The sequence below is a fragment of the Microcebus murinus genome, chromosome 16 (genome assembly GCF_040939455.1).
Source record: "Microcebus murinus isolate Inina chromosome 16, M.murinus_Inina_mat1.0, whole genome shotgun sequence".
In the NCBI taxonomy this organism is placed as follows: domain Eukaryota; kingdom Metazoa; phylum Chordata; class Mammalia; order Primates; family Cheirogaleidae; genus Microcebus; species Microcebus murinus.
In genome coordinates, this window is record NC_134119.1 from 22713449 (window position 1) to 22740281 (window position 26833).

The 26833-nt window shown below is 37.0% G+C and overlaps 1 protein-coding gene across 2 annotated transcripts in view; it reads right to left on the bottom strand.

The window, feature by feature from the left end:
• The window catches only part of PLCB1 (phospholipase C beta 1), a 669260-nt gene that overhangs the window by 627056 nt on the left and 15371 nt on the right, over positions 1 to 26833 (bottom strand). For both annotated transcript variants that reach the window (XM_020281914.2, XM_076010933.1), the window contains exon 2: positions 23428 to 23505. In XM_020281914.2, the coding sequence (XP_020137503.1) occupies positions 23428 to 23505 (78 nt within the window). The remainder of the gene's footprint in view (positions 1 to 23427; positions 23506 to 26833) is intronic.

Consider the following 26833-nt stretch of genomic DNA (forward strand, 5'->3'; position numbering starts at 1 on the left):
CCCACATTTTTCCCCTGTTTCCCCGGCTGCAAAATATGTAGTTAAATATGAATGTTCCATAATTTATTAACCAGTCACCTATTGATGGACACGTAGGTTGTTTCTAAATTAAGATTTTATAAGCAACTCCAAGATGACTAACTTTGTACAAGTGTTAGTTTTGTACATGTGCACATATACATAAAAATACAGACATCTAGAAGAAAAATGACTGGGTCCAAAGCTAAATGTATTTATAGTTCTGGTACATAATACTAAATTACTCTCCATAAGAGCAGTGTTAATTGCACTTTTCCCAGCAATGCATGATAAGGCCTGTTTCCCCACAGTCCTACCATTAAAAGGCGTTGTCAAACTTTTAGATTATTGACAATCTGATAGGTAAGAAATGGAAAATCAGTGTGGTTATAATCTGCATTTCTACTATTATGCATAGAATTAGGTTTTCTTTTTTATATTTTAATGACTTTTTGCATTTTCCATTTTAATTGAATTGCTATATTTCTGACAAAATCAATCTTCAACAATTTCAGGAATTATTACCACAGAGCATCTTGGCATGGTAGAAGCCTTAAAAATGTAAAAATAATATTATAACTAATAATTTAGGAGCTCAGAGGGTAAAGTGTAAAAGAATCCTGCATGATCTAATTTCTTCATCTTTCTTAGCAAGAATTAGATATGGCTAAAGGGAAAAATTTTAGTTACATTAAGTAATGATTTGAACTTCAATTTCTTCATAATCATTTTTTCTTAACTTTAGTGGGATCCTTTAGAAACAACTTTATTCTACAATGAAACTGTTACTGGAATTCAGCCCTTTAGATTAAATTCTGCTTCTTTTTCTATGCTAAATTTCAAGTAAAGTTAAATTTAAAAAATGTTAATTAAATTAGCATGCATCATATATTCCAGTTGTGCTAAAAGTATTCCTATTTATGCATCCTCCAAAGAGTTAACTATGCCGAACATTTGCACATTATAACACCAACTAACATTGATATACCCTAAGATTTTTTCCTATAAATGTAATCTACCAATTATTGAGAAGGGAGTAGTGATAATATCACATTGTGAAACACCCCTAGGAAAGTGATACACTCTTTTTTGTCTAGAGATGTTCTGAAGTCAAAAATATTATTAATGAGAACCCCTAGGTCCTACCTTCAGGGTTCTTTTTATTTCATTGAATTTTTTAGTGAAATAATTATAGATTCATATGCAGTTGTAAAAAAATAATATATTCCAACTGCTTTGAACATTTGTGTACATATTTTTGTGTGAATATACTTTTTATTTTTTCTGGAATAAACTCTCAGGAGTACAATTGTTGTGTCATATGGAAACTGCAAGTTTAGTTTTATAAGCAACTTCCAAACTTTTTTCCAGAATCCTGTACCATTTCACATCCCCACCTGCAATGCACCAGTGCTCTGCGTATTCCACATCCTTGCCAGCATTTGGTAACATCACTATTTTAATTTTAGCCATTCTGACAGGTGTATAGTGATATCTCATTGGTGTTTTAACTTACATTCCCCTAATGCAGACGTCCTCAAACTATGACCCACGGACCACATGTGGGTGTTTTTGCCCATTTGTTTTTTTACTTCAAAATAAGATATGCGCAGTGTGCATAGGAATTTGTTCATAGTTTTTTTTAAACTATAGTCCGGCCCTCCAACAGTCTGAGATACAGTGAACTGGTCCCCTGTTTAAAAAGTTTGAGGACCCCTGCCCTAATGATTAATGATATTGACATCTTTTCATATGCTTACGTGTCATCTGTATATCCTTTGTGGCTTATTGTCTACCTAGACCTTTTGCCTATTTTCTAAATGAATTGTTTAGTTTAGGCTTTCTGTTTTCAGCATGTTTGTTTTGTTTTGTTTTGTTTTGTTTTGCTGTTGAGTTTAAGGTGCTTCATGTATTCTAGGCACAAGTCCTTTGCAAGATACACGGTTTACAAATACTTTCTCTCAGTCTGTAGCTTGTCTTTTAATCCTCTTATCAGGGTCTTACACAAGGAAAAAAATTTAATTCTAATGAGATTCAATTTTTCTTTGTATGGATCATGGTTTTGATGTCAAGTCTAAGAACTATGTCTAGTCCTATATTCCAAAGATTTTCCTATGCGTTTTTCTAAAAGTTTTATAGTCTTATGTTTTACCTGAATACCCGTAATCCATTTGAATTCATTTTTACATAAAGTGTGAGGTTTATGTAGAGATTTGTTTTATTTATTTATTTGTTCATTTTTATTTGTACTTATTTTTTGCCAATGCATATCCAATTTCTCTAGCATCAACTGTTCAAATTACTATCCTTTCCCTGGCTGAACTGATTTTGCACATTTTTCAAAAATCAGTTGGGTAGATTTGAGTGAATCTATTTCTGGGTTCTCTCTGCTGTTACCTTTAAGATAAGTATTGACATGTTAGAGTTAAACTCTGCATTTTTATCAATTGTTTTCTGTTTGTTTATTCTGGTTCTTCTTCCCGTTTTCCTTTTCTTGCCTTCTTGGGGGTTACTAGAACATTTTTTAAGATTCTATTTTGATTTCTTTATAGTGTTTAAAAGTACTTTTTACTATAATTTTCATGGTGTTTGCTCTGGCTTTTGCAATGTACATATGTGACTTGCCACAGGCTATGGATATCAACATTTTAACCACTTCAGTTAAAGTGTGGAAATCATCTCACTTTCAATTTGGTTCCCCTTTTCCTCCTCAGCCTTTAAATAGCACTATACTGGGTATCAGATGGTGATATAATTTTGTTTCAACCATAAAATACTATTTACAAAACTGACAAAGCAAAGGGTGACCTATTGCCTGCACTCATATTTGCATTGTTTTTTCTTCCTGATTCTACAAGTTTCCTTCCTTGATCATTTCCTTTCTGTTTCTTGAAATTTCATTAGTCAGTCTTTAAGGGGTAGGTCTGCTAGTGACAAATTCTTCTAGTTTTTCTTCATCTCATAGTGTCTTTATTTCCACTTCACTCCAGAAGGATATTTTCACCAGGCACAGATGTCACTGTTGACAGATCTTTTTCTTTTAAGCCATTGAAGAATGCGCCACTGCCTTCTGGCCTCCATGTTTTCTGATGAGAAATCTGCTGTCATTTGAATTGGTGTTTCCCTATAGTTAATGCATTATTTCTCGTAGGTTGCTTCCAAGACTTTTTCTTCATTTTGTCTTCAAAACTTTCAATATTATGTATCTTGGTATAAATTTCCTTAGGTTTATCCTGTTTGAGATTTGCTCAGATTCTTGAATCTGCAAATTTATGTCTTCCACCAAATTTGAGACATTTGCAGCCATTGTTTCCTTGAATATTCTTCAGGCCAATTCTCTTGGGACTCTTTTGAGACTCCATTGATAGAAATTTTAAATACTTTGTTATTGTCCCTCAGGTCCTTGGGCTTTTGTTCAGTTTTTTATTCTACTTTATTTCTGTTCTTCAGATTGGGTAAATTCTATTAATTTGTCCTTAGACCACTGACCTTATCTTCTGCCATTTCCACTCTACTATTGAGCCCGTCCAGCTTTTATTTTGACCATTGTATTTTTCAGTTTTGTCCTTCCCATTTGGTGCTTTTTCAAACCATTTATTTCTTTGCTGAGGTTTTCTATTTTTGCATTTGTTTCTAAAGAATTTGTAAACTGATTGTTGAATCATTTTTATGCAGCTGCTTAAATATGCTGATTTTCCCAGCTGCTTTAAAATCCTTGTCAGATAATTCCATCTGATTCATTTTGGTGTTGGCATCAGTTGACTGACTTTTCCCATTCAAGTAGGGTTTTCCTGGTTCTTGGTACAGGCAATTTTCAGTTGTACCCATGACATTTTGTTTATTATGTTAAAAGACTTTGAATCCCATTTAAATCTTCTATTTTAGCAGGCAATCAACCCTAGTTAAGTTCATCAATGAGTCCTTGTCTACTTTTGTGGGTTGTCACTATAATGACTGCTTAATTTTCAGAGTCTGTGCTGTGTTATTTTGGTCTGCTTGGTTTATATGATACTGGTAGTTCTTCTAGAGGTCCTTGTGGCAGAGGGAACAGAGGGGTTTCTTCAGTATGGCCCTCCAGCAATTTTCAGTGAGGGAGGGGAGTCTCAGATCTATGAAAACAAGTAGGCTTTTGGGTCAAGTGCTTATTCCAGTGAAATCCCTCTTACTGTTGCCATCCAGAAGTCCTAGTGTCTCAGGGTAGGATATAGGCATCTCAGGCCCTTGAGGACAAGAGGTGGCCCAGGCCAGGCTGTGTGTTGTGGTGGCCTCCCCTTTTCTGGCACAACCTGGCCAGCCACCTCCATGTTGTGTCTCTTGATGAAGAAAGAAGTTTCAGGTGAGGCCAGGAAGGAAAGCATTTATCCTGGCTACTTACTGTTAGCTGAGCTCCCAATGGATCCCCTCGCCAGTGGTGTGGGGCTCCCCTGGTGACATTAGAAGGACATCCATGAAATCCATAGCAGAAAGGAGCTTCCCCGGGCCACCTTCTATTGCTAGGTCAAGGTGTGAAATGCCAGACTTGAATCACCTTCTTCTATTAGTTGGGGAAAACATAAGATGCCCAGCCACTATGCTGTCTTTCTAGTCCTAATGCCATAACCAGTCTTCCTTCCTCTTAGCACCTTTCAGAGTTCTCTGATGGCTGTCTCTTGGACTTATTTCCAGGATTTACGGTTGTACTTAGCAGAGAAGAACAAAGAGAAATGTGTCTATGCCATCTTGTCTAGATCAGAAGTCTGGGTGATCCTTTTTTTAAAAAACACAAGTCTGTTCACAACACAGCTTTGTTTGAAATCTTACAACAGCTTCAAATTTCATTCAGAGCAAAGCCAAAGTCCTTGTAAAAACCCAACATAATCTGCCCTTGCCTTCCAGGGAGATCTCTGACTTCCTCTCTTATTACTGCTACCAAACCCCATTTACTCTGTTCCAGCCAACTGGCCTCTGCTGTTCAGCAAACTATCCCTGAATCACACACCTTCACACCTACTAAATCTTTTGCTTTGAACATTCTCCCTCCAGATACCCACATGGCTGACCCCCTAGAGCCTTTAACTCTCTGCTCAAAGATCAGCTGATCAGAGATGCTTTCCTTGAACACCTATGTGAAATACTTACTACTACTCCCTCCCTGAACTCTTAACACCACTCTCACCACTCTCAATAGCAGGCCAGCTAACTCACTATGCACTTAGGTGGCTGGTTATTACCTATAATACATCTGACACAGAAGAGTGCTTGACACTTATATATATGCTCAATAAAACTGTGCTGAATAAATTAATGGATCCTAGGGTGCACATTCATATACACAGACCCAATCATCACTTGCTGTGGTCTAGAATGGTTATACCAAACTGCTTTGTGAGAAAGAAAACACCTGAAAAGAAACTGCACTAGAACATACAAAAGGCAATAACAGATGAGATAGTTCCCAGCTAAGTGAACAGTTAGAGGTAGTTTATTTCCACCCACCACCCACACAAAATGGGAACTGATTAAGGAAGTTCCATAGTGTCAGTTCACCTGGCTTGTGTGGCCTTTCTGATGAAAAAGCGACACTCCCACAGATGAATTTCTGGTACTACAGGAGAAGTAGTACAGCTTCTCATTTTAAAAGACAAAGAGTCATCCTCCAGACAGCCCATGTACACAAGTTTCATAAAGGAGACTACAATGAAAAATAATGACCATAACACCTACATAGTGCTGCCAACATAATAAGCACTGATCCAAGCACATTGTATTAATTCACATAATCCCCATCCCAATCTTTCAAGGAAGTACTATTGTTATCCTCTTTTTATATATGTGAAAACTAAGGTGTAGAGAGATTAAGTCACTTGCTCAAAGTCACACAGCTCATAAGCCACAGAGCTGGGATTAAACTTAGGCTCAAAGTCTGACCTTTTAACTACCACCCTATATTGCAAAAGAAGCAACCTAAATCAGTTCCTCTTTCACACAACAATAAAAGAACATAAATCATGAACAAATAAAATGATAAACATATGAGAAATTTTTGAAGGTTATTTTCCCAAAACTCCAATTCAAAACTGACCTCTTAAGCAAAAGTTATATTTGCACTCACTTAAATGTATATAATTAAATGTGAGAAGCCTATACATATTCTTGAAAGTAGCATACTCTCTCCCATTATTTATAAAATGTTGCATAATATACTAATGTATTAGAATACAATCATATCCATTAAGTGAAGAGGTTAACTCACTTGCCACTTCAATGTCAGGTTCTAAACTGCCATCATTAGATGGTCATTTTAGCAAAAGTAATACTAATGCTCTTTCAGAATGACTGTATTGTTGGATTATATGAAATTGCCCATGTTGGACCATTTTTGACCTATAATTATGGCAATTTCAAATGGCTGAACCTAATAGATTCAGGCCTCCTTTTTTTCTTCTTTCTTTTTCTTTTTTTTTTCTTCTTTTCTTATCAGTCTTTTATATTCATGGTTTTTATGTTTATATAAAGTCAGAGATTAAAGGTTACCTTGATTGTATGTACCAAGTACATACCCTTTTAATATAATCTGCTTCTTCTAGGTCAAACAGCAGAAACCAAATAATGCTCACTGCATGGCCTATTTCCTAGTGATTTATTGATTTGTTTTCCTAAGAAGTCCTATGCGATGATGCTTTTTTTATTCTACCCAGATCTTGCAAACCTAAAAATTCAGATATGATTTAAAATAAATCTGCAAATGACATTATTTCCTATTTTAATTCTCCCACGTAAATTTTGAATGAAACTGTGATTACTCCAGTTACATTTTTATGTGCTCCCCTCTTCTTACCTCTGTTTTTAAACAGAGTTTGTTGCATGTGCTCTGCAAATATCCAAGTGTAGCTACTTTAAGCTTTGAAGAAAAGCTTAACAAAAAAGAAATATATGCCATTTTTTCCCAGAGTCAGTAAGATTTTCCATTTGTCCTTATGATAGATAAAATAATGTGTTACCTTGAGCAGATCTCCCCAGCTAAAGTTCTCAGATACAGCAAGGAAGAGCACAACACAGGCACTCAAAAATGCACAGGCTGGGTGCATAGGAATCAAAGGGAACCTGAACAGAACCTTGACATTGGCCAGGAGAGGGACAAATCAGTGTGCCTTGAATTGATTGCTTCGGGCCATCTTGATGAAGACCCTAATGCCACTCTTTTAATAGAAGATACCTTGCTGCCACAAAGAGAAATTAGACATAGCACCTTTTCTCAAAACATTGGAGAATTTAATTCTCTAGTGCCAGCCCAGCAATCAGGCCCTCCAGCTTTCTCCAGAACCCTGGTTTGGATGACAAACTATCTTCTCCCCTGTAGCTTTCCATTTCTAAGTTTCAATGTGCCAAGAGTAATTGCAGATATAGGTAACAAGCACCATGTTCTCTCTGAGTTCAGGCACCAAAATCTGTACTCCAGATTTCCTGGGAGTCTGAGTGGATATACTCTTAGATCATTCTCTAATCAAGGACTATATCTGTAACTTGTCAGTATATCTGCAACCTGAGAATTGACATTCCTTGGGGGCCCTAATTTTTCAATAAAATTGGGTACAAAGAGACTCAGAATACAAATCAGAAGTATCTGAATACCTGTCATAGTTCAAATTCACACAATATATATTCAAATTTAATAAAATGTCTACTGAAAATAGGTAGCAAGTGTGAAACACTTATGTGCCGTGCCAGGTATTTCAGAGGTGTTCTTCCTTTAATAAAAGATTTCCATTTATCATTACTGTTTTGCAAAAGGGAAAACTGAAGCTCAGAGTGATTAAATGTCTTCCTCAGAGATACATACAATGTTGGATCCAGGTTTGGAGCCCAGGGAGTTGGATTTCAGAGACTACGATCTTACACAGAGTATCTTACAAAAGAACAATTATAGAGGTCATGAACCACATCTATAAAACACGAAGTGAAGAGATAGCAATAAACTGAATTTTTTAACCCCAGTGGCTCCCCATCCAATATACATTCTCTAGATAATGGTCTTCCTTCTCTTTCACCTCATGCCCTGTTGGCTCCGTCAGATATAAGTATGCTGATGCCCGCATCTTCCCAGAGCACACTCAGCTTAAAAAAAAGATGAGCTCAGGGTAAGGACTGATCCCTTGCCATGCTTCATTGACAAAACTTACTAAACTTTCCCTTGTCACACTCATGTTTCTCATCCCAGAAAAATGCATGTTGTGGGTCCAGGCTAGAAGAAGAGGTCTGAAATGATTTCTACCTCTCTACCATGGAAAATTGCCCATGATCATTTTTCAACAGTGATGAATCCTGAGGTTTAATTTCCATTTCCTAGTGTTTTTATAGATTTTGAATTACTTCCATGTTCCCAACTGGATACCAGGGGTAAAAATGTATCAGGCAAAGAAAACTCATCTCAAAATCATTTAGGAAGAGAAAAAAAAGATACACAACAAAGTGAGAGATTGATAACAATGAACCGGTAGCCTCAAAGATGACTTAAGTTTTCCCTCTCTTGTTGCAATTGCCTCTACCCTGCCTCATTCCTCAGTATGTCTGAAAACAGTATTTTGTTTTAAGAACTATTGCTAGGAGGATGCAGCCTGCTGACCACTAAGTTGGAAAGTGGCTTTACTTTCCTATAACCTCACAGGGATCTTTCCCTACTAGAACATCAATCAAGGACCTCCAACTCTAGTGTATGGAGAGAGACCTCCACATCACAGCAATGCAAGGGCTCTAATGTTGGATGTACGCAATTAACACAATTCCCTGGGTGAGGTATTTTATATTGCCTCGATATTTCAGAAAGAGGAGAAAGCCATTGATCTGTACTGCCACACTGAAACACTCCATTATTATAGAGAATCTTCCACTGATTTGAAGAAGAAAAAAAAAAAAACTTTTTGTATTGATTGCAAAAACATTCACAAAATTATTCCCCTCTGTGTATACATGCCTCTTTGCAAGGTGACTATACAGACCTTGTCATCAATAGGTGATTTCTATTTCCCACCCTTTGAATGATCTGCTTTGGTATAGAAAATGTGGCACAATGGGCAGTATGGCAATTCTGTTTCTAGGACCTTACAGTTCCACTCTTTCTCAGAACTCTGTCAGTACACTACAAGAAAAAGTTGGATTAGCCTGTTGGAGGATGAGAGACCACATGGACCAGACACAAGTCAGCCCAGCCATCTCAGCTGAAGCCTCAGACAGGGGAGGCCAGACGTAACAGAAGAACCATCCATTCATCCCACAGATAACTGAAAACGCCAGAAGGAGCCCAGCTGAGACCAGAAAAATGATCCCCCAGACCCCATACCAGATTGTAAACCCATAGAATGAAAACCTAAATAAATGATTGTTGTTTTAAGACATTGAGTTTCAGGGTGATTTGCCACATAGTGAAAGCTGACTAATATCTTTGTTCTATAAACAACTACATCAGAATATTAAGGAGGGAGAGATAAAGAGAAATATCCATCTTGACAGATAATTCATAATTTAAAAAGGATCAAATATTGCTATTTGTTTTGTAAAACAGATTTATTTATATGTATGAATACATCATTATCTAATAATACAACCAGAACTGAATCACTAGTAAAAAAGGAATTACTTTCTTTTTAGAAATGACATTGTAGTACAGTAGAAGGGGTGCTGGTTGGCTAGGAAGAGAGGTACATTTTAACTTCAGCTCTTTTATTTTGACTGTAGTCGATCCCGCTTCCTGACTCCCAATTCTAACAGAGAAAAAATGAAGGGACTGAACGTGATAAACATTAAGGCTTGGTCCAATTCTAAAATGAAGGATTTTATGTTACTTTTGTCTGAAACATTAGCATTTTTTATCATATGTCTAGTTGGACTAAAAACACTCCATTCATCCCTCCTACTAATAGTCACTGAGCATCTGCAATGCGCCAAGCACTGCCCTTAGTACTGAGAATACATCAGTAAAGACCGACACGCATCTGCCCTGAGCTGGAGCGGGTGTGTAAGCTTATGAGAGCCAACAGTGCCCAACGCTTCCCAAATGTGTGTTCAGTGACCATATGTTGGCAGCTTGAAATCAGACATGGTGGAAGTATTTACACCATGGGAATAAGCAAATACTACAAATCATTTTTCCCACTGGGACAGCCAGTTGTTAAACATTGACCGCGACAACACTGGACTCTGCTCTCACTGAGTCAACGTCCTAATAGGGGAGCTAAATATTACATAACTATGTAAAATATATTTTATTGCAACTGTGAGAAATGTGGTGATGCAGGGGAGGGTGTAATGCACTGCTGAGACAACATATATTCCAAGCAGAGCGAAAGCAATGTGAAGACTTTAAGCAGAAAGGTATATGCCACATTTAGGGAAATGGAAGATGGGCTGATGTGACTGGAGCACAAAAGGCAAGGGGCCAAGAGCTTCAGGGGAAAGTGGAGAAGAAGGTGTTAAGGAAGACTTCTAGGGTCCAGGACTGTGCAACTCTATGAAGAATGGTATGTTCAATAAGGTAGCAGGACCAGGTCAGGGATGAGAGGAGGGAAGATCATGGTACCAATCTTGGAGACACTTGGAACAGGATATTGGATGATGGTATAAAACTAGGAGCCGATGTGTCCAGATGATAACTGAAGCTGTAGGTGCAGGTAAGATTCCCTAAAAAAGTAAATAGAAAAGGACCAAAACTTAGAGCCAGCAAAGTAGAATGAGGATGAGTGGTCAGGGAGGTGGAAAAAATTATAAGAGCAAGAAAGTCAAGAAGATAAAATATTTCAAAGAAAACGGGGTGATCAACAATATAATATTCTGATAAAAGATCAAGCACCAAAAGAAGAAACAATGGCCCATATGTTTTGAAATGTGAAGATCATTAGTGGCTTTAGAAAGAGTAATTTGGAGGAGTGAAAGGTACAGAATCGAGGTCGATATGGATTGAAGAATGGATGAAAAGTGAGAATAGTGGAAAGAGTACAGGCACATCTTCCAAAAATGTGCTTTCAATGAAAAGGAGAAAGGAAAGAAGCAGCCAGTGAGGGCTGAGAGGGGGTACAAGGTTTTCTTCTAAGATAGGAGAGGCATGTCTTGTTCAATACTGAAATATAAATCTGGTTACAGGGGAGATATTAAGAACACAGTAAAGAGAAGGGATAAATGTTAGTGCAAAATCACTGAGAAGCCAGGGTCCAGGGCCAAAGAAGTAGGATGGCCTGGGAAAGGAGGAGGGAGACAGCAGAAAAGGGCAGCTGAAGACCAGGTTGGGCCTCGGGGGCTGGCAGCAGAAAGTGGGCAGAGATAGCCTACCATGCTTTCTCTCTTCTCCAGGAAGAAAAGTTCACAAAAACTGCTAAGAGCAAGGCAGCTGGAGCTATAAACAAAGAGGGTTTTAGTGAATGAGCGGTAGTAGGAAAGGGCATTGGCTTTGGACCCTACCAGAGCTGGCTTTCCACCACTTAGTGACCTGTATGTAACCTTAGGGAAGATGCAGAGCCTTTCTAAGTCTCATTCTTTTCACAAACATTGATTGAGCAATGACTGTATACTAGCAGTGTACTAGAAATGCCAAATAAGTGCAGTAAAGTCCCTGAATTCCAGGACTTACTTCATCATCTGTTGGGCAAATAAAAGGAGTCCCATAGGATGAACATAGCATTAAAAGTGCTAAAGTGAAGAGAAGCATGAGGTATTCCAGGAGTGCAAGAGGTGTTTTCATTCCGAACTTGCAAATTAGAGACACTTTCCCAGGGAAAGAACCACCCTACCCATAGCCTCAATTTTCTCAGTGCCAAAATGGGAAAAATCAATCATATGATAAATTAAATATAAGAGTCCATATAAGATACCTTGGCACAATGTCTACAACACAGTAGTTTATCAATAAATTCTACTCTTTTTCCCCAGAAATCATCCTAGTACAATTAAGACTATTAGGTTAATATACAAAGCTGCCAGAAACGTTCACATTCTTTGTACAATTTTCACTTTTCCCCATGTTTCTCAAGACATATTCTTCCCTCATGATGGCTAGAAGCCACTAAAATTATCCTTGAGAGCTAACACCCAAATGAGAAAAATATACAAAACAACAATAATGTACATGGAACTGTAGCCAATGAGTATATAAAGATTTCACAAATTCTATTCCCTCTTTTATTTCTCTTTCATGTTTATGGACCAGATGTAGCTGGATCTTTAATATCTGAGCCCCTGCCTTCCTTCAAATAAATGACTGTCCTGTGTATCAGCTCATAATCTTGACTGCCTTGACTCTGAAGAGTCATTCCTGATCTGACCCCTATGCGGTGATGTACAATAAAATTTTGTACAAGAAAATGGATGGAAATGTTATATAACTGCACCTGTGCACAGGTGGCTATGAAACCATTGAAATGTGGGTAGTGGTACTGAGGAACTGAATTTTTTAATTTAATTTAATTATAATTAATTAAAACTTAAATGTCAAGAGGGACACATGTGTAGAGGCTACCATGTCTGACAGCACAGCTCTATGTGAGGGAAGGGTGGGTTACACTGGTGGGCTAAACAAGTCAGTGCTCACTGCCTTGCGCTGGAGGTGAAGTTAATCCCATCCATTCCACAAAAGAAAGTCATGCTGCCTGGTGTCCTCAAACCCACCATTCTTATTTCCCTGAGATTAATGGCCCATTTCAACATGAAATCCTTTGCTGAGGAGTCATATGTATAAATCTTACCTAGCACAATGCCATGTGAAAGTCACTTTAGAATAATAGCCTTTTAGAGCAGAGAGGGACCCTGGGGCTCATACATGTCAGGTCCATATTTCACCAAGAAGAAGCGGGTTCGGGGCATCATTACTTTGCTTATGGCAATTCTGAGCAGGATGTGGGTACACTGACCTTCAGCCACCATTAACACTGTAAAACTCAGCTCTATGCTCCAACACTGCAAGAGGCCCACTGTGACAGAATTAACTTCATTCCACATGAAGCTTTGCCATTATTAGCTCAATGAAGCTTCTGGTATAGGATGTTATCATTGAGAGTCGAAATGTACACTCAAATGTCTAAATGAGCCTTAAAGGTCATGCAAATTAGGGTAGGCTGGCCTGGTGGGGACTGTGGCAGATTGGACACCACATGCCCTGTCTAAAGCAGACAGCTGCTGCTCTGCTCCAGCCAAATGTTGCCATGGGGTATGTTGGCCAGTGTCGCCATGCCTTGGATTTGTTGAGAAATCCAGATGTGTACGTGAAATCCCTAGACTTATAAATGCTGGCAATTCACATTTATGTGTTTAATGTATTGCACAGGCTAAGCAAGGTCTATCTGCAAATGGGTTTAGCCTCTAATTTGGATGCCGTGACATAGATTTATAAAGTCTGACTTACTGGAAATTAAAGCCACCAGAGTGGCTGCTGCTGGTGGTGTGCTTGTGTTCCTGTGCAGGCCTGCTGATAGCCTCTTGGGACCTGCTCATGTGGTGGCCCTTTAGCCAACAGGAGAGGGTGGCAGAAGGGCAGAGGAGATAACTCGTGGGAGAGTTGCCCTTAATCACCCACTTGTGGGAACAGGTGGGTGAATACCACAGCTTCCTCACCCCTGTGCTCTGCCTCCCAGAGCTTCCCAGGGCAATGCAGCCTAACTCGTCCACGCTGGCAACTTATGTGATAACTCACCCTTTCTTGGCTGCCTTCCCTTATACCCTTCCCCACTGCCCTGTCCATGTTTCTTGGGGCCACCTCCTAAATAAACCCCTTGAGCTTCAATCCTTGCCTTGCAGTCAGCTGCTGGAAGAACTCAACCTACAAACACCAACAACCTGAGACCACTTTGGAATTTTGATTTTGTTTTTGCTTTAATTTTTTCCCTCCAGTCACGAGCTGTGCCGGGGCTAAAATATATGAAAAAGTCACAACATATCTAAGGACACGCCTACTCTGGTAGGCTAACATCTCAATATTCATAATATGGTGCTGAAACTGCTGTCCTCTTGCATAATGAAGCCCTGCCATAGGAAACAAATGTTCATCTAAAAATAGATTCCATTATGTATACGAGCACAGTCATTAGTTTCTTAGCATAACAACTAGTTCTGCCCCATAAAACTTTTCACTGAAGCATTCATTTCAAACAGGTGCATTGTTTGCCAGGACACAATATAATTTCTAGATTAAAGTCTCTAAGTAAGTGGGGAGTTTTGCACTATGTTGGAGAGAAATCTCATAGAAAATCATTCTCACCACAGTCCTTCCCTACAGAAGACAGCATGTAAAAACTGAACATTCTAAAGGGAAAAATGTGAATTTTACTACTCTTAAATGTATTATGTAGAGGTGATTAAATGACAAGCTTCCTGTCACACCTGAAATTATCTGGCTCTGTCTGGTTTCCTTTGTTGGGTGTATATGCCAATAAAAGTCCTATTAATTGATAAACAATGATATAATGTTGCAATTTAATAAGATAACATCTGCTTTTGTATCCATAAATAGAAATCTTGATATAAAATGCAGTAATTAAGTAAGGTCATTTTTATAACCAGATTCACTTTTTCAAGGGTGCAGCTAATTTAATTGAGTATGGAATTTAAACGACACATTGATCTAATTGAGGATCTAGAAAAATACAGAAGGTAATGAATGGGCTTGAATGCCGAGGACACTTTTGGTAAGAATAAAACAAATGTCTGATACCTGAAACATTCAGGGAATGGGAATTTAAATGAATTTTAATCAACAGAATATAACAAAAAAATCTATTGTGATTGAATATTCAATATTTAGAATCATTCTAGGAAATGCTAGTAATTTCCTGCCTTACTAAGTACTATAAAGGGAGTATGATCCAATCATAGTAAAATAACTCAGAATCTTGTAGGGCCTGTAGGTGCTCACATAAAGTATTACTCGTGGTAGAAAGTAGGCCACACCACAGACAGGAAAGGCAGAGTGAGCACATCCTTTCAGGAAGTTTACTGAATTAATTTGCAATGTCAGCTTGCTTTCTATCCCTGTGTTCACCTTGGCTGCACATTAGAATCAAATGAGGAGCTTCAAAACAACAACAACAAGCCCCCAACTACACCCTAGATCAATGAACAATGAAGTCAGACCCTCTGAGGCTGGGGCCCAGGCAGCAGCATTTTCTTGAAACTCCCCATTGATTTCAATGTGCAGCAGCTTGATCAAGCTGTTTGACTCTTCCTGGCAAATGTACTATGTCTATTGAGGTTTCTTTCTCAAACAAATCTAAGAAAAAAATCCTGCAGGTAAATTTAACTTTATACATTAAACAGTTTATTTAAAAACAAAAAGTTAAGAGCTGGGATATATAGAACTGCCCTGACTCTGCCATTAACCAACTGTATAACTGGCGGTATTATTACTTAACCTCTGTGTCCACTTCAAGTTACTCACTTTTAAATGAGGATAATAGCGACTCTGTCCTTCACAGGCTATGGAAATGATTAGTGTGTTTGTGTATATATGCAACCATATATATGCATATATAAAACACTCTGTATATATGTAGTATGTATACATACCTGAACATATACATACTATGTATATACTATAAACATATACACTATATATTCTATGTATAGACTATATCAGGTGTCCTCAAACTACGGCCCGTGGACCACATGAGGGCTGCCAAGCACATTTATCTGGTCCTCTGGGTGTTTTTGCTGCAGCTGCCTGTTCTGCTTAGCAGCTGACTCATCTCGGGCCCACAGTGCGCACTCTCCAAGGGTCTGAGGGACAGTGAACTGGCCCCCTGTTTAAAGAGTTTGAGGACCCCTGGACTATATAAATATATATAGTAAATATATGTATACTATAAATATGCAAATTAATACTGTATATATGTATGTATTAGAATAATCCTGGCATGCAGAAAACACAACATGTGTGTTTGCTGTTTTTGTTACTGATGATTAAAATAACAATAATGAAAAGGTATGAGCAAACTGAATTACTGAATATTAGATATGTCCCTACACAGGAAACTTGTTTATAATATGTGAGTACCAACTTCCTAATAAATGAATAGATCAAGGCTTGCATTTTTGCCTTTTAAAATTATTTAAGTAAAATAAACAATGGTAAAGTATGAAAAATAGAAGAAAATAATTGATTGTATTATTTCTTTTAGTCTTTTTGCGTGTGTGATAAATGCTTAAATGATTCAACTACTAATCTAAATTTATTTTAAAGGCAAAAATAACCTTGTCTTGCTGATTAAATATAGGAACAGCTTGACAAGAGCCCCATCAGTAGGACCAAACTATCTTGAATTGGCAAGAAAATGAATCAGAGAACAACCAAAACACTCACTCTGTCTACACATCTGTAATTCAAACAAAGGAGCACAGCATTATGTCAATACCAAGTATCTGGGAATGGTATTCACAATAAAGGCAAATAGATTTTCTCCATGACAGGAAATAAAATTATGAACAATATACAAAATGTATTTCCTCTACATATTCATTCAATCCACATCTCAAACCATTTTTGGTATTAAAAAGTCCAATATCATAATTATACACAGCTTCATAGTGTGGAAAATATCCACTCTAATTTCTCCTACAATACTGGGAAGAGCTAAATATAAGCAACTCATAAAACTGAGGCATAATTTTGTAATTAAATTATATTAGGAGTAATGCATTTTGAATTGAAGCCACGGTAGTAGTATATGTCTCTCAACTTTGGTTATAATGTATTAAAATGAGCACTGTCGTTGTTCATCACATGATGAAGTGCTATGATGGGAACATAAAAATAATATTAATGCCCTAACACCTTAAAAATGATTCCAAAGAAACTGCAATGATGCCATCTCATCATGACTAATCTGATTTTAAAATACACTTCAAGAGGCTACACTTCAGTTAAACATTCTACAAAAAAAAATCATGAATCACATCCTCCTAGAAGAATTTGTAAAAGATTCCATTCCAATAACATTTATTCTTATGTAAGTGTTCACATAGGCTAAGCAATCATAACATTTGGCTATCCCATATTAGCCAGAGTTCACTGAATTAAAACCTTTGGGATCATAACGTTGAGATAAAAAAGATAACGTTGAGAAAAATGGAACTTAACCTGAAAGTTGACTTCATGAGGAGAATCTGGTTCCTCAGCACTTTGACCCACCTCTGACTATCTAAACTATGTTAAAAAAACAACAAAAGTTTAATTTCTAAGGACCTGGTCAGTATAGAGTAGAGGAGCTGCCTAGTGCCAATGTAGTTGCAATAACCCTAAAATGATTATTTTAGGAAAAAGGACACAGATAACTACGGTAGTATCCAGTTCTTCTTGTGTAGAATACCATTTTCTCCTATCGAAGTCCTTTAAATCATCTTAAAGGTTACTCCATCAGATGCCTCAAATTCCCAATGGTCCAAGAAACTTTCACCTATGATGGAGTATTTATTAGTGAATTATCCACAGAGGAAAAATCTTTTAAACAACAGATCCCTTCTTTTGCTTTCTATGGCTCTGTTCCCAAAACATTATCAGATATATAAATAAACATCTTGTTTGCCCAAACAGACTTAAGCTTCAATGCTTTAGATCAAAAGACCACAGCAGAGTCTAAACAGAAAACAAGTCACTGTTGCCTTAAAGAAGAAAGGCATAAAAATATATATATACACAATAATAAATGGTCACTTGGATTTCAAAACAGCAAATCTCTAGTCCCTTAACAGTTAGGGACAATTGTTTGGTCAAAGATTAACTATTTATTTCTAATATAGCAGTAACAAAAGCCACCACAAAGGATTGAGAGTTTGGGTATTATGCTAGGCACTTCATTTTTCACATTTAACATTCAAAATAACTCTAAGAAAGTAAAAAATACCCATCTTATAGATGAGAAAACTGAGGCTTAGATTGTGGAAGAGATTCACCAGAAGTGACTCATTAAATACACAGCAGAGCCAGAACTCAAACCCACATCTGTCACAACAACTTCAAAGCTGGTTTTCTTAACCAGCTTTGGGCTTCCCAAATTAGGACTGTTTTAGGAAAACCAGCCCTGGATTAAAAGTATTCACACCTAATATGTTCCAGTGAGTGTCTCTTAACTAAGGAATCCTTTTAACGCCCCATTAGAGGGTATCTATATTAAGTCATTAAACATTACACATCTGTATTAAGCAGCTCCCAGATGAGGATTCTAATAAAAGTAGTTTATTTTAGAGGTGGTTCCAGGACACATTATGAGTGGAGAAGTGAGACAGAGAGGGAAGGAAGACCATAAACGGTGTGTTTTCAACCCAGTTAACTGGGCTTAATCCCACTGGAGAGCTCCAGAAAATAATATAAAACATGCACTTTTGAGTTATCCCCCCTCCAAGAGATGAGGAAGCTGCGGTGTTTATCCACCAAACCCCACTGGTCAGAGTGTGTGTTAATTGCTAGGAACTTCTGGGCAGCCGCATGGGTGGCAAAGAGAGCTCGAGTGGCCAGAAAAAGCCAAAGAACATAGGTGTTGGCCAGCTATCGGAGTCTAATTTGTGTCCCCTAGAGTGGTGAGGGGGAAGGTCGGGACATAGCACTGTCTACTCTAGCTATTAATATCATCAGTAACTGTGAGGGCAATTCCGGGAAGATGAAGGAAAAGACTTGTTTCAGAAATTCTGCTGGTTAGTCAGGATTGGCTGGTGTGCTGCTCCAAGCCAAGCAATAATCTTAACCCTCACAAAGCAATCCCCACATGAATTTTGCTGTTTTTAAGGTAATGGTTTCAGCCATTAGGAGAAGATACCAAATACAAATGAACAGAGTCTGTCTTCTAAATTTATAACCACATCATTGAACTCAGTCACTAAGTGGACTCTTGGATACCTGATCCCATTTACCATATACAACAAAGGTCAAAGTTGACATTTCTAGGATGCACTAGAAAATTGTGTCCCAAAAAGGAAGCCCCACTGCTAAACAGTCAATGAAATGTGTGGTGCCCAGTGGTTCGTTATAGAGGCCGACTATTTTTTAATAGTAAATTACTAAATTTTCTTGTTGAGGTTTATGATGCATTATTAAAAATATTTTTGAACTCTGGACTCATGCTGAAAACTGCCACTGAGAATTTTTTTATTTTCAAATAAAATTGGTAATCAATTCTTTGAGATATGATAGAGCAATTTAAAAGAATGAGATGGATACACAGGTACTAACATGAAAAGTTCTCTAAGATATACCATAAAGTGAAAGGGTAGTTGTGTAACAACAAAAATAATATGATGTGACTTGGGATAAAAATGGATATAAACAAAACAAAATGAAATATTTCCATAGTTATGCATGTACAAATTCATTACAAAGAGACTTAGGAAGAAACCATAAAGCTCTCACTAGTAGTTGACTCTGGAAAAAGGAGGAAGACTGGGGTTAATGAGAAAGTATAGTTTAAAGATATTTATACCATTTTACTCTTTTACAAAAAGGAGATATTTGTACATTATCTGCAAAATTTTTTTAAAAATTGTAACAAAAAAAAGAAAGTTGTAGGAGTTCTTCATTTAAAATGTGTTTTTTCCTCTCGTTCCTTTTCAAATTTAATTATGTGTTCCTCCTCCCTTCCCCCAAGCTCCTGTTTTCGGGATACAAGGAAGGGTTTACTGAACTAAATTAAATTTCTTGGATCCGAACTAGTAGCAACTAGTTTTATTTTTACACCAACTTTGGCACAGAAGCCGGGAATCGAGTTTCAAGGCAAAGGCCTATTTTGTTTCATATTCTAGCAAGATGGGTTTTTGTTAACTCTTCAATATTGACTCCTTTCTCTTCTTTAGCCTTTCTTTCAAAATTGTGCTCAGATTCTTAGAGTTCACATGGTTTTCACGGCTAACACTTCCTGTGTGGCTTCTGGTGCCCGAGGCACAGATCCAACAAAAAGTCATAGCCTAACACAGGCACTCTCTCAAATACACAGACCATGTTAAAGTCCCTTCTCACTCATGATTTACAAACGCATCCTCTTCACATAATCAACATTTAGACAAGAAAAACCACCATGCTTTAAAATAGTCATATTCAGAAACTTGTTTGTGCTAATTATATTCAATAAGATTTACAGAGCCAACACTAAAGAGGAAAGAATTATTAAAATAAGACCAGAGCTGGTACAAAGTATGAACACGTATCCCTAAAAATGATATTCATATATATCTCCTTCCACCAACTCCAAACACTCTGTCTGTGTTTCACTAAAGCACATTTCTACTACCTAAAAATTACTTGCTAGCTTTAGTTTTTAATTCCTAAATCCATCAGCTGTGCTGTCTGTCTTCTTTGTCACCTATCCTTTCTATGGTGACAAATCAAAGGAGGGGACATCAGCATGTCATTGTTTACAGAAGAGAAAGGCAGTGGCTTGAAACTAGCGGCTCTGGTACAAGGTCTGATGTAGCCATGACAAGAGAAAGACACGTGCAAGACACTGTAAAACATGAGGATTTTCCTCCAATGCTGTTAAAAACAAAACAAAAACTCTTGTAATAATGCTCTTTACAAAGGGCTTCTTAGAGCCACTCAGCTTGCCTGTGAGCAGATTAGGTTTCAGGTGGCTGCTAATCAAAATGCTTTGGTATAAGCTTCATGCAACAAAGGAGAACATGTTGGGAGGAAGCCTCAAGGGAGAAGAAAGGCATATTACAATAAATACCAACACACGCTTCCCCACCACTGCAAAACACAGTGTGCAACATCAAGGGATAAACTTAAAGGTTATCATATATTTTTCTCTGAAACACGGTCTCTACTATACATGTGACAGATTCTTAAGACTAATGGCCAGAAAAAACATTTTAAAGAATGTAATCCTCTTAATAACATCATGATTGTATGTAGATTCAGCCATGTACCTTCAAATGATTTTATGCAAAAACAGTGACTAAAAGCTTGGAGTGCCATCTTCCATTTACTTGCGCCATTTATTCTAGTCATTTCTTCTAGCATACCCTTAGTCTAATACATCACTTATAGTCGCCCATCTCCTAAAAGCAGATGAATCACTCATTTAGGTTCCAAGACTAGGCTTAAAGCCAGAAGGAAAATGACAAACTTGAAAGCACAGTAAGTTTAATTTTTTTTGCTTAAATCTTCTCATCTTTTGGATTCTAAGATATATGATCATTGACTAAAAAATAAGCCTCCAAACTCTGATAAATGACTGAGGGATGACTTAGGTATTTAAAAAGTGAAAAATAAAATTCACCATCTCTTGGCAAGAACTGTAAGATTCATATCCATGAAAAGAAAAGTCATAAAGAGATAAAAGGAATTGCCACCAAATCATCTGTTTCAACTGGTCATAAATAGCATTACAACTAAGAGAAAAAGGTTGTCATAAGAACTTGAAATACATTACCCTTGATTTAAAAATAAATATGGGTCAAAATATTGGGTTCACAATAGAGATGCGACAAACATCCCTCAGTCATACACCTCTTTCTTAAGCAAAGAAATATTTATGATTGGTCTTAGAGGGGAGCTTAACTGAGTTGCCATGAATTATTTAAAAACCCCAAAATATCTTCTGTTGCTTTTATAGAAGCTTGATTTACAAGTTAAAAAATCAAACTGACAGTTTGGTCTCTTGTACAAATACGCAACCTTTAGAAATGCTCTAGGCATTATAAATACATCCTTCATGAATAAAGCTTCAACAGTTCTAAAATTAGCCTTTAGGAGGAGGAAAAAAAACAAAAAACAAAACCTCTTGTAAGCCATTGTTTTACACATAACAGCAGGAAACCAAACAGAATGTCTAAGCCAAGTGATTAACACACCCAATAATAAATATGAACATTAAGTATGAACTCTTACGCGAAGACAATTTTTGACATTAGCATAGGGTTTATAGTTTGCCCCCCACATCGTGTCCACAGCTTGTTCCAGGACACACACACTCAGAAAGCAACTCTAGTATCACAAGGCTAAAATTTGCCTTTTGGATGATCTGTAAACAGGCCCAGGACTAGCCCTGGTACCAGATATTACTTTCCAACATCTAGATTCCACACTGCCCCCACCATGCCATTGCACAAGGCCAGTGCCAAACTACTCCTCACAGGTCTAGCTGACGTTGTCCCAAAGGCAGCAGCAGGAGAGGTTGAACTCTCCAGGCATAGGGTCTCATTCTGTCGCCCAGGCTGGAGTGCAGTGGCGCGCCATCCTAGCTCACTGCAGGCTCAAACTCCTGCCCAGGCTGGAGTGCAGTGGCGCGCCATCCTAGCTCACTGCAGGCTCAAACTCCTGCGCTTGAGCAATTTTCCTGCCTCAGCCTCCAGATTAGCTGGGACTACAGTCATGTGACATCACACAGAGTTGTAGAGACGGGGTCTCACTATGTTGTCCAGGCTGGTCTCGAACTCCTAGCCTCAAGTGATCCTCTCCCCTCGTCCTCCCAAAATGTAGAGATTACAGATGTGAGCCACTACACCTGGCCAAGGGAACTTTGGATATAAGGACTAATGCAGAGTTTTGAAAGATTTAACAATTTGCTCTCCCTTCATTAGTAACTGTTGAGGTCCCAAGTAATCTAAGGGTATATTACTATTGCTATTCTATTGGTTTCAACATGTATTTTGTATTCTTAATAAACCCTATCCCATCTCTCCATAGATCAGAACTTACGGGATAAAAATATTCTATATTCTGTGGCCTCTGAGGTTCAAGTGTAGAACTGTGGCAATGGTTCTTGAAATAATAACCACTTCCTATGAATATTCTTGTCTAACTGCCCATTAAACTCCAAATAAATCTTATGATCGGCAGACAGTCTTCTTTTTAATAATTCAACACAGAATCATCAATTGGTTTCATAATAAATGAGATATCAAATTCATGGTATTGTGGGCAGAAAGCTAATTTAGAAAGAAATTCCTGAAAACTGCAGGAATAAACTAAAGAAATTTTATTCTTGGTTTTCTGACATGAACAAATTAATAAGGCCAAATTCCTGCTGATGCTGGGAGAGCCCTTAATGAATGACACAGGGGAGAAGGGAGAGAAAGGAAAAGCAAAGGGTATGGTTATTGTGATCAAATGTCATTTTCTCATCACTTTTATTCATTCTTTATGGGTGAGGACTTAAGTCAGTAACAAACACCAGCTAATTACGTTCCACATCAAATGTAATTCACATTTCCATGTTCTTCTCCTAACAAATAACATATGCAGAACTGAAAAATATCAAGTGTCCTAGGATTTTAAAAATTTACTATTTCAAAGTAATTGTCCTTGAAAAGTCCCAAGACATTTGGCCTTAGATATTCTTTTAAAGTAGAATCTTTAAATTGCAAAGGGCCATCTGTGAAATGGATATACTCATACAAATAAGACACATAAATACTTTGCCAAGCAGTAACCAACTGGAAAATGTAAGAAAGATATATTTCATTTCTTACCTTATTTTGATCTGTCCAGTAAAAGAAAAATCCCTGAGGGTCAGTCCTCAAAATAATTGGAGTAACAATAGTTGAGTCCTAGAAATGGAAGAAAAAACATACATATCAACATATATCACTGTCAAAAAATCTACCCAGGAGTTATTTAAAAATTAATAATTGCTAAGGGATTCTACAAGGTTGTCTATTATTAAGAAAGATTTCCAAAAAATTAGACATGGCATTTTTAACTTCACAGATTATTATTTAACTGAGGTACTTTCCCAATAATCAGAATATTTGTACATAACTTATAAAGGAAAAGTCAGTGATGCATTTATTGATTAAGGCAAGTTATTAAAGGCATTGACATGTTTTCTATTAAAAACCTTTATTTAACTTTCCAAATAATTTTAACACTAAATATCATTACATACATTATATGATTAATATTAATTAAAATTCATGCATAAGGATAATATTTTAAATTACATTTGCTCCATAAAATAATTTTTAATTGTACTAAAGAGAGTAAGCATAACATTTGGACGTCGTTTCCAAGGTAACAGTAAATAAGGCCATCTTCTACATACTCACAAAGATATACACAAACTTGTTGCGAATTTAAATTTCACATGCTAAAATAAAACTTCATAGTCTTCTGAGTTTAAAGCATACATAGCATAAAGCAAAAATTGCATACACTGTAATTATATTAAGCATTTCTAAAATATGTGCTTTTTTCTTTTAGCAATTTTCATAAAGACATACCATCAGCACAAGATAGTACATGTCACTACATATAGATTTTTATACTGAAATACTCGGACCTTTGCAGGAATTGCATTTTGTAGAGACACAAATTGCTAGCTTTTTCAAACTTTTTCATATACATTATAACTATCATATGTCATATCTCCTATCTCATCAAAAGAACTTATAATGAAAATTAGAACTTGCAGAGAAAATTTTGGAATTCGGTATATTTTCCTACTGGCTAGAGTTGTATTAATGATTTTCATCTACATGCTAAGTTTTACTGTAGCCTGGCTAAGGAGGCTGTCCCTTCTTCGGTTCAAATTCCTGCCTGTCCTTTCTCACCACATCATTTTACATAACTGAAAAAAAAAGGGGGGGGAGTGATAATCATAATACCTATCTCAAAGGGCTGTTGTGAGAATTAAATAGGATCACTTAGGTAAAGCACCTGGACAAATTTTTGCCACCCAAAAATGTTTATTATTAATCTAGTGAATTATATTTAAAAACAGATGTATCAAAACATTAAATTTTATATCAAAAAATTACGTATCAAAAATTAAATCCTGATATTCTTCTTTTATTGTAATAAAGTATACACAGCATAAAATTTACCATTTTTAAGCATACAGTTCAGTGGTATTAAATACATTCATGATGTTATGCTACCATCATCACCATCCATTCCCAGAAATTTTTCATCTTCCCAAAGTAAAACTCCACACCCATTAAACACTCCCCATTCTCTCCTCGATTCAGCCATATAGACCCCATTCTTACTTTCTGTGTCTATGAATTTGACTACTCCAGGTAGTCATGTATACAATATCTGTCCTTTTGCCTTTATTTTATTTAGCATATTGTTATGAAACTTCATCCATATTGTAACATGTGTCAGACCTCCTTCCTTCTTAAGGCTGAATAATATTCCATTTATGTATACCATGTTTTGTTTATACATCCATCTATTGATGGACATTTGGGCTGTTTCCACCTTTTGGCATTTGTGAATAACACCCCTATGAACATAGGTGATGCAAATATCTCTAAGTCCCTACTTTCAATTATTTTCAGTATACACTCAGGAGTGGAAGTGCTGTATCATACAGTAGTACAATGTTTAATTTTTTGAGAAACTGCCATGCTGTTTTATCTTGATATTCTTAACATACATTCTTAACATGCAGTTTGAAAAATACCTTTTATAAGAATTGTGTTGTTGCATGGAACTTCAGCTAGACTTTTAAAATTTCAAAATTACTTTTAAATGTCAAAAGAAGACATTTGGAAACAAGATGATAATATAATCAAAGATTTTTTTAAAAAATCAGGCCTTTTCTATGAGATTACATGCATAACAGTTCACAGCAATATTTCCAATATATCATAGCAATATTTTCAATCCTGTTTCATTACCTACTCTTCTAGAGGTGAGCAAAATAAAAAGTTTCTGACAGGCTGCACACAGCACACATTCCCACTTCCAGATGATTTTGGAATTAACTGTAGGTGTAACTGATTATTTGCAGGTTAGTTCCTCCTCTTCTTATCAGAGCATCTGACAAGATTCTAATAGAAATCTTGGTGGCAGTTCCCTGCAAGGATCCCAGGTAATCAAATATTTAAGTGAGTAGAACAAAACTACTCAAAATTTATATTTTGGAACACTGTAGTAGGCTGCAAAGTTGTTTCAGATACTGCAATTTCTAGCTTACTCCTTCTCCTCCTTCAAAATTAAAGCTCCTTTGTTCAATATTTTCTTGACTTCACTCTTCCGGCTACAGTTCCTCTGTTAAGTGATCATTTATCTCGGCTCCCTGCCTGCTTCCTCCATAATCACCTCAAACATTCCAAGATCAGCTGGAACTTGGCATTCTTGCCATGCAAAGTAGGATTTGACCCAGAAATACATGAATCTCCATTTTCAATTCCACCTGCTTTTTTTCCCACCTCCCACATAGCTGCAAGTATCTATATTCTCCCTACACCAAAGTAGCCACTCAACCCAGATCGCAAATATCCTTAATTGTCAGAACATATGCCCAGGTTTGAAGTTTGATATATATGTTCATTCTTCATTTCCAAGGGAACTGCAGATAGGTTGTGACTCTTGGAACATATTACTGTAGAATGATAAAGACAACACTATTTTTTATTCTTTATATCTCGAACAATATCTTTAAGATGTGTGCTCCATAAGATGGTTGTTTTGAAACTCTTGGGTACATTAGATTCACTGAGAGTTCTTGCTAAAACAGATTGCTGGGCCCTTTCCCTGGAGTCTCTCATTCAGTAGGTCTGGGAAAGACTCTAAGAATCTGCATTTCTAATAATTTCACAGTGATGCTGATGCCACTGGTCCAGGGACCACACTTTGAAAATCACTGATGCAGGCCTGCCTACACTGGATGAGGCTTTGGGTGAGGAAAATAATGATGTAAAGCTCCAAGAAGCACCAATAAGCTTAGAGTGTAGGCAAACCTGCATCTTCTAAGTACATTGCCTCAAATTAAGAATTCAACTTTAATTTACTTAAAGTTATAAGAGATTTTTTCCAGTGAACATTTGCCTTTACAAAAAGAGAGAACAGTAATAAACATACCTGTTTTGAGTTAGTAATAGCAGATGATGCACAGCAAAGTTCTATTTATTCCCCTTTATTTGATAG